This window comes from Orcinus orca, chromosome 1 (genome assembly GCF_937001465.1).
Source record: "Orcinus orca chromosome 1, mOrcOrc1.1, whole genome shotgun sequence".
Taxonomy (NCBI): domain Eukaryota; kingdom Metazoa; phylum Chordata; class Mammalia; order Artiodactyla; family Delphinidae; genus Orcinus; species Orcinus orca.
In genome coordinates this window covers 99,735,447-99,752,176 of record NC_064559.1, presented here as the reverse complement: position 1 = coordinate 99,752,176, position 16,730 = coordinate 99,735,447, and the positions used below count along the sequence as shown (strand labels likewise).

General features: G+C 40.5%; 1 protein-coding gene across 10 annotated transcripts in view; it reads right to left on the bottom strand.

The window, feature by feature from the left end:
- The window catches only part of GON4L (gon-4 like), an 87,988-nt gene extending 71,921 nt beyond the window's left edge, over positions 1 to 16,067 (bottom strand). For 8 of the 10 annotated variants that reach the window (XM_004284589.4, XM_033414626.2, XM_049701631.1 and 5 more), the window contains exons 1-3: positions 15,988 to 16,067; positions 13,645 to 14,175; positions 7,927 to 8,118 (exon numbers count right to left, since the gene is read on the bottom strand). In XM_004284589.4, the coding sequence (XP_004284637.1) occupies positions 7,927 to 8,118; positions 13,645 to 14,149 (697 nt within the window). In that variant the 5' untranslated portion in view covers positions 14,150 to 14,175; positions 15,988 to 16,067. Of the gene's footprint in view, positions 1 to 7,926; positions 8,119 to 13,644; positions 14,176 to 14,945; positions 15,947 to 15,987 lie in introns of those variants that run through there. The other 2 variants (XM_033414623.2, XM_033414627.2) reach the window with 2 other exon arrangements.
- Positions 16,068 to 16,730: the final 663 nt, after the last annotated feature.

Genomic DNA, 16,730 nt, shown 5'->3' with positions numbered 1-16,730 from the left:
ACAATAAAAATAAATAAATAAAATATGTAGAGCTAAAACTGACAAAACTGAAAAGAAATATAGACAAATCCACAATTAAAGTTGGAGACTTCAATATGCCTTTCTCAATAATTGACAGAATAGACCAAAAAAAAAAGAATCCATAAAAATAAATAAAACCTGAACAATGCTGTCAACCAACTTGAACTAATTGACATTTACAGAACAGTGGACCTTAAAAAACAACAGAATACATATGCTTTTCAAATACACATGGAAGAGCTACCAATAAAGATTATATTGGGGCCATAAAATAAACCTCAATAAATATAAAAGTACTGAAATCATACAAAGTATGATGTGAACTCAAGGGAATTAAATTAGAAATCAGTAACAAAATGATAGCTGGAAAGTCTCCAAATATTTGGAAGTGAAAAAACACACTTCTAAAAAGTTATAGTGGATTTTTGTTTTTGCTGTTATAAGCCATATGGTACTCTATAACTATAAAAATTACATTTTAAAAAAACAGGTTCTGAAACTGAACATAGAATAGGACTCCAATCCTGTACAGAAAACCTGAATGTGTGTGTCTCCCCAAAATTAACTTGAACGTGTGTCCCCCCAAAATTCATACGTTGGAAGCCTTACCCCTGGTATGGCTGTATTTGGAGATGGGTCCTCTAAGCAAGTAATTAAGGTTAAATGAGTCCATAAGGGTGAATCCCTGATCCTATAGGATTAGTGTCCTTATAAGAAGAGATATCAGAAAGCTCACTCCCTCTCCACACACATGCACCAAGAAAAGGCCATGTGAGGTCACAGTGAGAAGGTGGGTGTCTACAAGTCAGGAGGAAAGCTCTCACAGAAACTGAATTTACCAGCACCTAATATTGGAATTCCCAGACTCCAGAACTGTGAGAAAATAAATTTCTGTTGTTTAGAAACACACACACACTCACACACACACACACACACACCTCTTTTCTTTTTTTTTTTTTTCTTTTTTGGCCACACTGCACGGCAAGCAGAACTTCCCTGACCAGGGATTGAACCTGCACCCCCTGCAGTGGAAGCGTGGAGTCTTAACCACTGGACCACCTGGGAAGCCCCACACACACTTCTAAATAACCCATGGGTCAAAGAAGATATCCCAAGAGAAATTAGAAAATACTGTCAACTGAAGTTGATAAAATGCAATATATCAATATTTGTGGGGCATAGCTAGCACAGTGTTTAAAGGGAAATTGATACATTCTATAGTATTATTAGAAAATAAAATCTCAAATCCATGACCTAAGCTCCCACTTTAAGAAACTAGAAAAAGACCAAATTAAACCCAAAGCAAAGAGACAGAAGAAAATAATAGACAACAGCAAAAACCAGTAAAATAGAAAACAGAAAAATAGAGAAATTAATGAAACCAAAAGCTTGTTCTTTGAAAAACCTCTAGCCAGAATGATTAAGAGAAAGACTAAATTACGAGTGTGAGGAATAAAAGAACAGACATCATTAGAGCCCACAGACATTAAAAAGATGACAAAGGAATATTATGAAAAACTTTATGTCAATAAATTCAACAACCTGGATAGAACAAATACCTGAAAAGATACCAACTGTCAAAGCTCACTCAAGAACAAAGAGATAACTGAATAACCCTTTATCTGTTAAAGAAATTGAATTCATAGTTAAAAACATCCTACAAAGAAAACTCTAGGCCCAGATGGCTTCACTGGTGCGTTCAACAAAACATTTAAGGAAGAAATAAAACCAATTCACAAACTCTTCAAAAAAACAAACAAAAACAAAAAAACACAAAGAAGAGGAAGGAACACTTCCCAACTCATTGTATGAGGTCAGTATTACCCTAATACCGAAACCAAAGACATTACAAGAAAAGAAAACTACAGGGGCTTCCCTGGTGGCGCAGTGGTTAAGGATCTGCCTGCCAATGCATCGATCCCTGGTTCGGGAAGATCCCACATGCCACTAAGCCCATGCGCCACAACTACTGAGCCTGCGCTCTAGAGCCCATGAGCCACAACTACTCAAGCCCGCGAGCCTCAACTACTGAAGCCTGCGTGCCACAACTACTGAAGCCCGCGCGCCTAGAGCCCGTGCTCCACAACAAGAGAAGCCACTGCAATGAGAAGCCCACGCACCACAATGAAGAGTAGCCCCTGCTTGCCTCAACTAGAGAAACCCCGCGCGCAGCAACGAAGACCCAAGCAGCCAATAAATAAATAAATAAATATTTTTTTAAAAAAACTACAAGCACAGACACAAAAATCCTTAACAAAATATCAGCAAATCAAATCCAGCAATACAAAAAAATATATATATATATATACCTATATCATGATCAAAAGGGTCGATTTATCACTGAAATGCAAAAATGCTTTGAAATTTGAAAATCAATCAATACAATTCACCATATTGACAGATTAAAAGCAAAAACGAAAACAAAAGATAATCTCAATAGATGCAGAAAAAGCTTTTCACAAAATCCAACATCAGTTCATGATAAAAACTCTCCACAACTAGGAATAGTAGAGAACTTCCTCAATCTGATAAACAATAGCTGTAAACCAACAAATTCTGCTTAGTGGTGAAAAACTGAGTGTATTTCCCCTAAGAGATCAGGAACAAAGGAAAAGATGCCCACTCTCACTGCTTCTCTTCAACACTGTACTGAATGTCCTAGCCAGTGCATAATAAGATGGGGGCTGATGGACGGAGAGGGAAAGAGAGAGGGAGAGGAAGGAAGAGAGAGGAAGGAATGGAAAGAAAGAAAGAAAAGACACACAAATTGGAAATGAAGGAAAAAAACTCCTTATTTGCAGATGACTTAATTATCTATGTGAGAAATCCCTTGGTACTTCCCTGGCAGTCCAGCGGTTAAGACTCTGTACTCCCAATGCAGGGGGCACAGGTTCGATCCCTGGTCAGGGAACTAAGATCCCACATGTCACACAGCATGGCCTAAAAAATGGGGGAAGAAAAAGAAATCCCTAAAGAATCTACAAAAAAGTACATAAAGCTAATAAGTGAATTTATAGCAAAGTCACAAGATATACCAATATACCAAAATCTATATTTCTATAAATTAGCAATGAACTGAAAATTGAAAAGAAAAACTGACATTAGCATAAAAAATAAATGCTTAGAACTTCCCTGGTGGTGCAGTGGTTAAGAATCCACCTGCCAATGCAGGGCACATGGGTTCAAGCCCTGGTCCAGGAAGATCCCACATGCCACAGAGCAACTAAGCCCATGTGCCACAACTACTGAGCCTGCACTCTAGAGCCCGGGAGCCACAACTACTGAGCCCGCACACAACTACTGAAGCCCTCACGCCTAGAGCCCTGCTCCACAAGAGAGGCCACTGCTATGAGAAGCCCACACACTGCAATGAAGAGTAGCCCCCGCTAGCTGCAACGAGAGAAAGCCCACATGCAACAAAGACCCAATGCAGCCAAAAATAAATAAAAAATAAATAAATTTAAAATAAATAAATACTTAATACATGAAAAATTTATATACTAAAAACTACAAAATATTTCTGAAATTTTTGAAAACCTAAATAAACAGAAATATATCTTATTCATGGATTAGTAGACTCAGTATTGTTAAGATGGCAACCTTCCCGGGACTTCCCTGGCACTCCAGTGGTTAAGACTCCACGCTCCCAATGCAGGGGGCAGGGGTTCGATCCCTGGTCAGGGAACTAAGATCCCACATGCCGCATGGTGCAGCTAAAACAAAAAAAAGACAGCGACTTTCCCAAATTGATTGACAGTTTCATTATCGATCAATATGCCAGCAAGTATTTTTTCTTTTTTTTGTTTTTTTTTTTTTTTGCGGTATGTGGGCCTCTCACTGTCGTGGCCTCTCCCGTTGCAGAGCACAGGCTCCAGACGTGCAGGCTCAGCAGCCATGGCTCACGGGCCGAACCGCTCCGCGGCATGTGGGATCTTCCCAGACCGGGGCACGAACCTGTGTACCCTGCATCGGCAGGCGGACAGACTCTCAACCACTGTGCCACCAAGGAAGCCCACCAGCAAGTATTTTTGAAGAAAATGACAAGCCAATCCTAAAATTTACACGGAAATGCAAAGTACCTAGAATAGCCCAATGATCTTGTTTAAAAAAAAAAGTTGGAAGACACAGACTACCTGATTTGAAGACTGCGACATTGGTGAAAGGTTAAATACATAGACCAATGGAAAAGAAGAGAGAGTCCATGAATGACCCACACAAATAGTGACTTTTTCACATAGATGCAAAGGTAATTTAATGGAGAAAGAAATCTTTTCAACAAATAGTGCTGAAACAACTGGACATCCATAGGTAAAAAACAGAATCTCAAATATACCTCCCACATTATACAATAATTAACTCAGATGCCAGAACTCAAAAGATCCTGCATGCCGCAACAAAAATCTCTCCTGCCGCAACTAAGACCTGGCACAGAGAAATAAATACATAAATATATTTTTTAAATTAACTCAAAATGGATCACATATACCTATATGTAATGTGTAAAACTACAACTTCTAGAAGAAAACAGGAAGAAAAAACTTTGTGGCCTTGGATTAGGCAAAGGTTCCTTGATACGACACGAAAGCATAATCCGTAAAAGTAAAACCTGGGACTTCCCTGGTGGTCCAGTGGTTAAGAGTCCGCCTCCGAATGCAAGGGACACGAGTTCAATCCCTGGTCGGGGAACTAAGATCCCACATGCTGAGGGGCAACTAAGCCTGCATGCTCTAGAGCCTGCGCACCACAACGAGAGAAGCCCGCATGCCACAAAAAAGATCCTGCATGTCGCAACTAAGACTCGACGCAGCCAAATAAATAAATAAATAAAATTTCAAAAAACAAACCAAAAAAACCTTGAAGTAGTTCCTCGTGGCTAATGCTGAAACCATTCGGGCAAAATAAATAATGATAACATGGCACTATAACTCAAATAATAAAACAAACATCCATGAGTCCACACTCATATAAAAACTGAATAAATAAATGAGAAGAGACTGCTCTTCTTTACAGAAAAATGCCAATTAATAAATGTAAAAGGAACAACAGAAATAAAAAATCAGCATTATAATTGTTGCAGGGGATCTACCAAAGGAGGCTAAAATTAGGGGGGAAACATCTGAAGAGAAAAAGGATATATGCATAGTTTCAAAGTATCTCGTGCAAGATATGCAGTAATTACGAATGGAATATAGACAAACAGAATAATGAACAAACATTTCACCAAAAAACATCTATGAATGGCCAATAAATACATGAAAATATGCTTTATATCATTATTCATTAAGGAAATGCAAGTTAACACAAGGAAATACACCTAGTAGAACAGATAGAATTAAAAAGTCTGTTAACTGCTGGCAAGGATGTGGATCAATTGTAAATTGCATACATTCCTGCTGGGAATGTAAAATGGTACAGCTACCTTGGAAAACAGTTTAGACGCAGTTTAAACATACGTTTACTGTAAGACCCAGCAATGCCACTCCTAGTTATTACCCCGAGAAAAATGAAAACGTATATCTATCAAAGAACCAGGGACTTCCCTGGTGGTGCAGTGGTTAAGAATCTGCCTGCCAATGCAGGGGACACGGGTTCTACCCTGGTCCAGGAAGATCCCACATGCCGCGGATCAACTGTGCACCACAACTACTGAAGCCCGCATGCCTACAGCCCACACTCCGCAACAAGAGAAGCCACTGCAGTGAGAAGCCCGCACGCAGCAACGAAGACCCAACGCAGACAAAAATAAATAAAATACAAAATAAATTTATTTTTTAAAAAAAGAATTATATGTGGGGACTTCCCTGGCGGTCCAGTGGTTAAGACTCCACACTCCCAACACAGGGGGCACTGGTTCAATCCATGGTCGGGGAACTAAAATCCCATATGCCACACGGGGTAGCCCAAAAAAAAAAGAACTACATGTGAAGGTTTATAGCAGCTTTAGTCATAACAGGCAAAAACCAGAAAGAACCCAAACGTCCATCAGCTGGTGAACAGATAAACAAATTGTGGTATATCTATACAGTAGAATACTACTCAGCAATGAAGAACAAACATGAATTAATCTCAAGAGTGTTACACGAAGTGAAAGATACAGGATGCACACAATACTGTAAATCAACTACACTTCAATAAAAATTTTAAAAGATACCAGATTCAAAAGGTTACATACATACTGTATAACACCTATATATAATATCGTAGAAAACGCCAAACTGTAAGAATAAAATTGAGATCACTGGTTCCCAAAGGCTGAAAATGAAGGACTGCAAAGGGGAATGAGGGAACTTTTAGAGAGATGTTCCATATATTGATTGTAGTGGCAGTTACACAACTATATCCATTTTTCAAAACTCACTGAAAAAATTTTATTGTACGAAAATTATCTCAATAAATCTGACATTAAAAAAGAATCAGTGTAACTCTCCATATTAACAGAATAAAGGAGGGAATTCCCTGGCAGTCCAGTGATTAGGACTCTGCACTTCAGCACTGCGGGGAGCACGAGGTCGATCCCTGGTCAGGGAAATAAGATCCCGCATGCCACACAACACAGCCAAAACAACAAAAAAAAAACAAAAAAGAAAACAGAATAAAGAAAAAAACATACAATAATCTTAATAGAGATTTTTAAAAAGCATTTGACCAAATTCAATATGTGATAAAACTCTCAGAAAACTAGGAAAAAATTTTCCATCATCTGATACAATATACCTATAAAAAGCCTACAATTATCATCACATATAATAAGGAATACTGAACACCTTCCCACAAGTTCAGAAATAAGATGTGGATGCCCACTATCACAACTTCTAACCTACATAGCAATGGAGGTCTATTATTTGCGATGAGAAAAAGAAATCACAAGTGTTCACTTTAAAACCATTTGTTAAGCTAAATAAAGAAGTCTTTATTCACTCGTCTGTATGTGTTATATTTCACAATAAAAATATAATGTTTCAGGCTTCCTTGGTGGCACAGTGGTTAAGAATCCACCTGCCAATTAAGGGGACACGGGTTCTACCCTGGTCCGGGAAGATCCCACATGCCGCGGAGCAACTAAGCCCGTGCGCCACAACTACTAAGCCTGCACTCTACAGCCCGAGAGCCACAACTACTGAGCCCTCGTCCCACAACTACTGAAGCCCGCGTGCCTAGAGCCCGTGCTCTGCAACAAGAGAAGCCACCACAACGAGAAGCCCACACACCACAACGAAGAGCAGCCCCACTCAGTGCAACTAGAGAAAGCTCGCACATAGCATCGAAGACCCAACGCAGCCCAAAATAAATAATAATAAATAAAATAAATTTTAAAAAAAATATATATATATATAGTTTCCAAAAAACTTTAAGGAGGCCTAATCCTATGACCTAGCAATTCCACACAACAAAAATTAGGCATATATGTTCACCAAAAGATCTACAGTAGAATGTTCACAGCAGCACCATTCAGAGTAGCCTACAACTGGAAAGTATTCACTCATTAAGAATTGAATTAATAAAGAAAATATAGAATACTCTAACAACAGAATGCTATATCATAATGAAAATGAACAATCTACAAGTACATGCAACAATGTGGACCAACTTCATAAACATAATGTTGAGTGGGAAAAGGCAATCAAAAAACATATTCATATTTCACATAAAGTACAAAACAGGTGAACTAATCTGTGCTGCTAGAAGTCAAGATAATGGTTACCCATGGGTGGGTATCAGTAATAAATGAAAGGAAGGACTTCTACATACTGGTAATATTATTTCTTGATCTGGTTGCTGGTTACATGGGTGTATTCAATCTTTGAAAATTCAGTGAACTTGGATACCTTGGAATATGTGCAGTTTTCTGCAAATTATACTTCAATAAAGAGGATTTTTTTTCAAAGAAAAGAAAAGAAAGCCTACCCATTGGAATAAAGAGTCCACCATCCTCTATCTCTTCCTCAGCTTGGTGAGCTAGAGTCCTGAGTGGCTTTTCTTGAGGAGAGGCACAGACATCTGGCTGAGATGATTTCCTAGGCTGGGCTGCTGGTTTTGCAGAGTGACTGTCTGATGGTAATGAAGGCATCTCCCCTCCAGAATGCATTTGAGATTTTCCTGGAAGAATCACAAATATTGCTCCACACTTTGTCCATTCTCAATTATACTCTGTTGTAAAAATCAGCATCTTGTTATAAAGTCCTTTTTAGTTAGATAACTTCATTAATGATGCATTTACTATACAGGCATTCCTCTCTCTTAAAGACAGTATCCTAAGAAAAATATTGAAATCAAAACTCAGGTCCAATTTACTCATCGGTAATGTCAGGGAACTGAACTAGGTAATCGCTAAGGTCTTTCTAGTTCTAACATGCATTTTTTTTCCCTATGAAAAAATCATATCTGTAATTGTAGGGTGGGGGGAGATATATTCCTGGTAACAAAGGGACATTTTATATAGATGACCATTAACACCACATTTAATCAACTATAAATGATATAGGACTTCCCTGGTGGCTCAGTGCTTAAGAATCCACCTGCCAATGCAGGGGACGTGGGTTCGAGCCCTGGTCTGGGAAGATCCCACATGCCGCAGAGCAACTAGGCCCATGCGCCACAACTACTGAGCCTCCATTCTAGAGCCTACGAGCTACAACTACTGAGCCCACATGCCACAATTACTGAAGCCCGTGCACCTAGAGCCCGTGCTCTGCAACAAGAGAAGCCACCACAATGAGAAGCCCGTGCACCGCAGCAAAGAGTAGCCCCCTCTCTCCGCAACTAGAGAAAAGCCCGCATGCAGCAATTAAGACCCAATGCAGCCAAAAATAAATAAAATTATTTAAAGATATACATTATAAAATGTCCTGAACTTTCTGACTCTGTAAGATCAATCTTACAAAGCATTAGAGTAAAAATCACCATAACATTATAAATACATGGTTATATAGTTCATTAGACAACTTTCTCCTTTCCTCACCTCAACTCTTGTTTGTTTTTTTGGCTGAGCCGCATGGGTTGTGGAATCTTAGTTCCCCAACCAAGGATGGAACTCAGGGCCCCGGCAGTGAGAGTGCTGGGTCCTAACCACTGGACCGCCAGGGAATTCTCTCCTCACCTCAACTCTTAAAGAGTGTTACCTTTCTTTCCATTTTTCGTGAGGGGCATTAAAAAGACAAAGAGGGGCTTCCCTGGTGGCGCAGTGGTTGAGAGTCCGCCTGCCGATGCAGGGGACGTGGGTTCATGCCCCGGTCCGGGAGGATCCCACATGCCGCGGAGCAGCTGGGCCCGTGAGCCATGGCCGCTGGGCCTGCGCGTCCAGAGCCTGTGCTCCGCGACGGGAGAGGCCACAGCGGTGGGAGGCCCGCGTACCGCAAAAAAAAAAAAAAAAAAAAGACAAAGAAACATTCATGCAATATCAAAAGCAAACATTAGAATCAAGCTGTCATAGGAACAAGAATACATACAGGCTTGTGTATACACAGAAGATCTATATAATATACACAAGGCATTGTTAAATAGTGATTGCTTCTGAGAACTTGGAAAACAAGAGGACAAAATGAAAGGGTGCCTAACTTTTCCCTGTGTACTTTCTGCATTTAGGAACTTTTTTTCCATGTTTGTGTATTACATAGTTGAAAAAAATTGTTTTTCAAAAAGAGATCAAATTATTTGTTACTGAGCCCCATTCAAAACAGATAACACTTTTTAAGACTGTTATCCCATCAACATTAGCAGTTTCAACTGGTATACACAAGATTTTTAATTGGAGGACACCCTGTCAACAAAGAAAACAAGCCTTTATTTTCAACTAAAGTATGAATGAATCCTTAATTCTATTTACTCTCAATCTTACTTCCTTTACTTCAGGAGCCCATGATTAATTCACAATGTCAAAAAGGCTAAAAGCTGTGGTTTTAATAGGGACTGTACAACGAGTTGAATTCTAAATCCAACAAATCAAAAGTTCCCCTAAGGGGGCTTCCCTGGTGGCACAGTGGTTGAGAGTCTGCCTGCCAATGCAGGGGACACGGGTTTGAGCCCTGGTCTGGGAGGATCCCACATGCCGCGGAGCAACTGGGCCCGTGAGCCACAACTACTGAGCCTGCGCGTCTGGAGCCTGTGCTCCGCAATGAGAGGCCGCAACAGTGAGAGGCCCGCGCACCGCGATGAAAAGTGGCCCCCGCTCGCTGCAAGTGGAGAAAGCCCTCGCACAGAAACGAATACCCAACACAGCCAAAAATAAATAAATAAATTTATTAAAAAAAAAAGTTCCTCTCAGGCACATTTCTTATAAGAGGGAGGAAATTAAATCAATAGCACAGCAGAGCTTTCTCATTAATCAACAATTGTTAATAATTTTTAGAATTAATGTCTAACATTTAAAAACTGAACTGATGCAAATGATTTTTTTAAACAAACATACCAGAATCTTTACATCTAAGCAAAATACAGAAGTTCACTTTGGTAGGTAGAGCTTCCATTGATACTTTTTCCACCTCAAACAGTTGGAACTACTCCAGAACTGTCCCTACAGTTTATCAGCTGCACCATACTCTACATAGAGAAGATATTCCTTTTCTCTGCAAACTTCTTTTTCCTGATCCCATCTCATTGCTTCTCAATTTAATTCCCCTCCTACAGAACCCCCTAGGATCCCACTCTTCTTTTCCTCTTATCAATCTGCTAGATGCCAAAGACCTTAGAAAGAGAAGTCAAGAAGGGTAAGAGAGGGACTTCCCACTCTTAACCTCTCAGTGGTTAAGAATCTGCCTTCCAATGCAGGGGGACGTGGGTTTGATCTCTGGTAGGGGAACAAAGATCCTACATGCCACAGGGCAACTAAGCCCGCACGCTCTGGAGCCCACGCATCGCAACGAAAGATCCCACATGCCTGCCGCAATGAAGATCCCACGTGCCGCAACTAAGACCCAATGCAGCCAAAGAAATAAATAAAGAAATAAAGAAGGGTAAGAGAGAGAAGTAAAAGCCTTATTCAGAGCACAGCTGTAACTTGTTTACTGCCAGTCTAACAACTTCAAATTGATAACATGAAAATAATTAGCTGAAAACTGTAAAAACCAACTAATTTTAAGCTGAAATCTGCCTAAATCATTTTTAGAAGGCAAAGAAAGGAAAAAACGACTTAAGCTGAAATCAGGGTCCATAAATCAATTTTAAAAGAACAATTAAAATTCTATGAGAATAAACATCAATATAGAGAAAGGTTTAATCACTAGCAGCTGCAATCTAGAAACATGATTTAACAGTGTATATCAATTATAACACAATGCTGACACTTCAAAATAACCTAGATGTTTTTTCTGTTTTCTTCCCCCACATAATCATAATAAAAAAACCAAAATGGGGCTTCCCTAGTGGCGCAGTGGTTGAGAGTCCGCCTGCCGATGCAGGGGACACGGGTTCGTGCCCCGATCCGGGAGGATCCCACATGCGGCGGAGCGGCTGGGCCCGTGAGCCATGGCCTCTGAGCCTGCGCGTCCGGAGCCTGTGCTCCGCAACGGGAGAGGCCACAACAGTGAGAGGCCCGCGTACCGCAAAAAAAAAAAAAAAAACCAAAATGTCACTTAAAAGAAAGCAAAACAACGAAAAGAATATGCACTAAATTATAACAGTAATTACTCTGAGCAGTAAGATTATGGGTGATTTTTATTTTCTTCTTTCAACTTTTCAATATTTTCCAAAACACACATGTATGAATTTTCAATCTTCCTTCTTTCCTCCTTTCTGCTTTTTATGTGACATTTCTATTTGGCTGAAAAAAGTTACTTGGGGGGAAAAAAGGAGTCATAATGTACTTCTTTTACTGGTATTACTTGTATATACAGCTAATTGAAGTACAAGGTGGGAGAATCAACAGGGTAGTAGTATTACAGATAATCCTAAAAAATAAATGTTTATTTATCTACACTTGGATATTTGCAAACTGACCACTGAAAATATCTCTAGATTCCACTCCTCAATAGGTGAGTGACTTTGAACCCCTACTTAATTTTACATTCCTTCTCTAGCACTTTAATCCTGCATTTTCCTCCATTTCCTCCTGTCTTCATATCACTAATACAACCTAGCCAAGGAAAAAGTTCCATAGTCTTGCCGCCCCCTCTAGCGATTTCCATTCTCCCATGGCACAAATTATTACTGGGGCTTTCATCCCTCCCTCTTTAATGCCATCATTTGATTTCCTTTTTCTAAAAGACTCTCCTAAATCTACTCTCAAAGATCATCAACCTTTAAATGTAATATTTTCTCAGGCATCATTGTATCTCCTTTGTCACTAAATTTTAAATGATGTATCTGTTCTTAACACTCTCCTCCCTCCTTGACTTCCACTATTACTTCTCCAGTTTTCCCTTCTCTGTCATCTTCTTCCATGCTCCTTTCCATGAAGAAGAACCACAATTAACACTTTTCTAGTCCTACCTCTTACCAACTGAGATTGAGAAAACTCCAATCTCAATTTTCTATTTTTCCTTGATGGCACCTCACACTCCATATATCTAAAGCTGAACTCATTTCAACCCCCTCAAATACCTTCCTCGTGAAGGCATGCTTCACCATCCCCAAGTCCAGTTATCTTAAACGGTATCAGTCTCTGAGTAATATTAATTCTTTCTTTGTAATGTCTCTGAGATATACCCTTTCTTCTCTATCCTTACTGCCAACATCCTACACCAATACTTTATACAGTCTCAAGGGCATAGCAGCATGGCTCTGTATAGTAATCTGGATCTATCCTTTCTATCTGAAGCCCTGCTACCCTCCCACACAAACACAGCACTTCTACGTGTTTGTAGAAAATGCTATTCTGCCTCCACTCCTTCACCCCAATCCGTCCAATCCTATCAATCCAAGTTCTGATTTCAAAAATCCTAATTACTTGTACCACACTAGCACTTAATCACATAGTATCTTAAACTGCTCCAAATGAATTATCCATAATTCATTTGGAGCAGTGTCTTGTCTTCCCAACTAGACTATAAGCTTTCTGAGGTCAGAACTATGCCTTCTGCTTCTTTTGTTAATTGGCTATAACCTTCAGGAAAAGTTGAAACACTTAAGTGTGAAAAACAAACCCCTTCACAATCTAAACACAATCTACCACTCTGAAGATATCTCTCACTACCTCTTCTGCCTCTGCCTCTCTGCCTCTCTGCCTCTGCCCAGACTGTTCTTGGCCTAAGATACTCCATGCCACCAGTCCATCAAACCACAGCTCATCCTTCAAGTCCTAAGGGTTATGTCACCTCTGTAGATGCAGGCAGCAGTCTCTCCCTTTAAGCCACTGCCCCTCCTCAAGGCCCACTTCATAAATACTCACCAAATCACAAAAGGCCACACATAGTTCATCCCTCCAGAAATGATGAAAAGATAAGAGAAAGGAAAGAAAAGGATACAGAAGATGATCCAGGAAATGGCAGGGGAGAAGAAAGTCTCCACCCATTCATAACGTTCAACGCTGACCCTTACAGGCACCACAGCTCCAATTCCATAGCAAATCAGCATCCTCTTTCAGAAACGCTATTTTGTAAAGGCACTGCAGAGAGTGCGACGACAACAGCAAAGGCAATGGCAAGCTGGTACTGACAAGGAAAATGTAACCTAAGACCTTCCATATCTTACCTCCTTCTTCCTTGAATTCTTCACTAGGATCTCCTGAAAAAGGCTCCTTTGCGATAAGATGATCACCTCTGTCTTCTTGAGCTAGTGACCCAGGCCTGAGTGTAATTTTCTTCCCTCTCCTTGAACTAGTGGCCTGGAGTTTACCTTTACCAATGTGTATATTTAGGGGCTGGGAAGACTCCAAGGAAGGTAGGGTGACTCCCTGAGAGATGGCCACATCGACAGCTTCTACAACTGGTGTATTTGTGTCCTGGGTGAGCATCCCAGAGCTCAAAGATGGGTCCTCCATACCAAGCTGACTTCCTGCATCCTGCACAGACTGCACTTCAAGGCCAGCTGCTCTGCCATAACTTGGACCCCAGGACACTGACACTGACCCCAGGTCTTTAACTTGGTCAGATTCTGGTTTAACAGCTGACTCTAGGTCTAAGTCATCTTCCTCCTGGTTGCCCTGATGCTGTGGGGACTCTGTCAATGTAGTTCTTCTCTTCTTACAGGGCAACATTTTGCAAGTCCCACTTCTGTTCCATCCTGAAAGGATAAAGGCAAGTTCTTATCACCTTCCTATTAATTAATGATAATAACATTTCCTCAGATCTTTTCACTTATTCATGTTCAATCATCAACACGGTACTTTACACCAAATGCACAATGTCCCATTAGGTGGAAGGTGAGAGACAGTGTTAGACTGCCTGAGTTCAAATCCTAACTCTATTACTGATTAGTGTGTTATCTTGGCTGGGTGACTTAACCTCTCCAAACTTTGGTTTCCTCAACTGTAAAAAAAATAATTGTTCTCACCTCATGCAGTTGTTATAAGAATTAAATAGTAAGTGATTAGTGTTAGTTATTATTATTACCATCAGCGAGGCAAAATAACGTGATGCTGAAAGCAAACTGTGGAGTCAAGCTTCTCTCCAGCTTTGTGACCTTGCATAAGTTACTTAAACTGAATCTCAGTTTCTTCAGCTATAAAATGAAATAAAAATAGCACCTACATCATTAGATAGTAATTTCTTAGATCAATAAATGTTTGCTATTGTTGCTTTCATAAACAGGTATTTCCATTAACAGAAACAATCCAAAAGTAAAGTGTGGTTGTTTAAAAAGGTTAGACTATATTAACAGAAATTTTGTGTTGAAAACAAGAAAGAGATTCCTAACTGTTCTCTATGTTACTTCTGGACTCTTGGCTTCAATTCCAATTATCATACTTTAATGGCAACACTAACCTAAAGTGGACGGTATCTTCTCTTATGTTCGCATAGCAGCTATTTGCAAACCTCTTTTTTCATACTTACCACTTTTATGATTGCTTCTTGTCTCCTTCCCACCATCCTGCCCCAAAACAATGTGCTTTTTGAGGGAAAGGACTCTTTGCAGCTAGTACGCCTAGTACTCAGCAGTATCTGCCCTATTGTAGATACTCAATAAATGTTCCTCGAATGAATGAATGAAAGAGTGTATGAACTTCCTATTCTGTGCTTATTCTATGCATCTTGGATCAAGAGCATTATATGGAAACTGACTGCATCTTTCTACCCCAAAAAAACTTTATTCTCAATACAACAGGTCCAAGAATAGAATAATCTCCCTCCTGTTACAGTGAGTTCTTCATCACTGACAATGTTGAAGCAAGGCCTGAACGCCCATCTACCAGGGGACTAGATGAAAGCGTGGACTAGAGGACTGCAAAATAAAGTTATTTCTAAGAGTCTCAACTATAAGGTTAGTTTTAAACCTCCTTAATTCAGTTTCTCCAGGACACTAGGAGAGATTCCCCCACCCATGCCAAATCAACTAATGTCCTTATCTTGATAATTAAAGTTCAATAAACACCTGAAGATTTCGCTGATAAGGGAATGGAAAGAGAGAATGAAAGGGAGTGGGATTAGTTCAGGCGAGTCTTATATTTCAGATAAATTACTGAGGTCCAAAAAAGGAGGAAAAAAGAAAAAAAAGAAAGGCAGCTACTATTCAAAGTCAGCAGCGTGCAGGGATCAGCTCCGGCACTTCAAAGGCAGCAGAGGCTCTAAAGAGCCCCCCCACCTTTGGGAACTGCCGTCAGACCGACAGTGAATGAATGCAAATCCGGAGGCAGGCCCAGCGCGGACCCCTCCTGGGAAAAGATTTCACAAAGGGGTCCTAACTGTGCTTTTGACCTCGCCGCCGAGCGCTGGCCCAAGTCCCCACTCCCAGCTACACGCCTTCACTCCCCTACCTCTGTCACGCACCCCGCACCAGCCCTCAGACCCGACCGCCTTAGCCTGGACATCCTTCGCCCGGACGTCCAGCTCCCACCTGCCTCTTCCCGCCCCACGGTACACGACCCAGTACCCTCACCAGCCTGCCCGATCCCGCGGAAACTCAGCTTCGGTACCACCGGAAGTCAGCCAACGTCAGTGACTGACGTGCGCGCCCCCGAGTCGCGGTGCGCGGAGTCAGGGCATCAAGGAGCATGCGCCAACCACAGGTGCCATCTTATTTTAGGGCAGAAAGAAGCCAAAGGGCTAGTATGTCCGTTGTTGGCAAAAAAATTTAAAGGCAATACCTCGCTTTCTCTGTCCATGGAGCTATCCTACACAAAACAAAACTGGGGGTTAAGGTTCAGTGGTTTAAGTTGACAATTAATCCTTCTCGCCTCTAGACACCTGGAATACAGGACCAAGGAAATGGAGAATTCATAAAATTCCAGAAAGAGGAATCACTGGGTTACAAATAGTGCAGTTTCCTGAATAAAGCTAAGGCAGTCTTGGACTCAATCCATAGTAATTATTCATATCTGTATAATACTCTGCTTACAAAATGCTTTCACCTACGTTATCAAAGGTGATTTTTTTTTAATCTTCACAATAAATCCTATGGGACAATGGTATTATTATACCTTCCAATTTACACAGGACAAATTTTTGGCTCAGCTGGGTAAGTGATTTCACAAAGATACACAGCTATCAGAAGGAATCAGGTATCCTGACTCTAGCTTCTAATGCATTAATCCAGTGTCCAGGAAGGTGCCTGGGGAATAGTCGATGTCCAATAAATTCAATACATGTGTTTTGAATGAATAACTCCTGGAACTGTTCTTT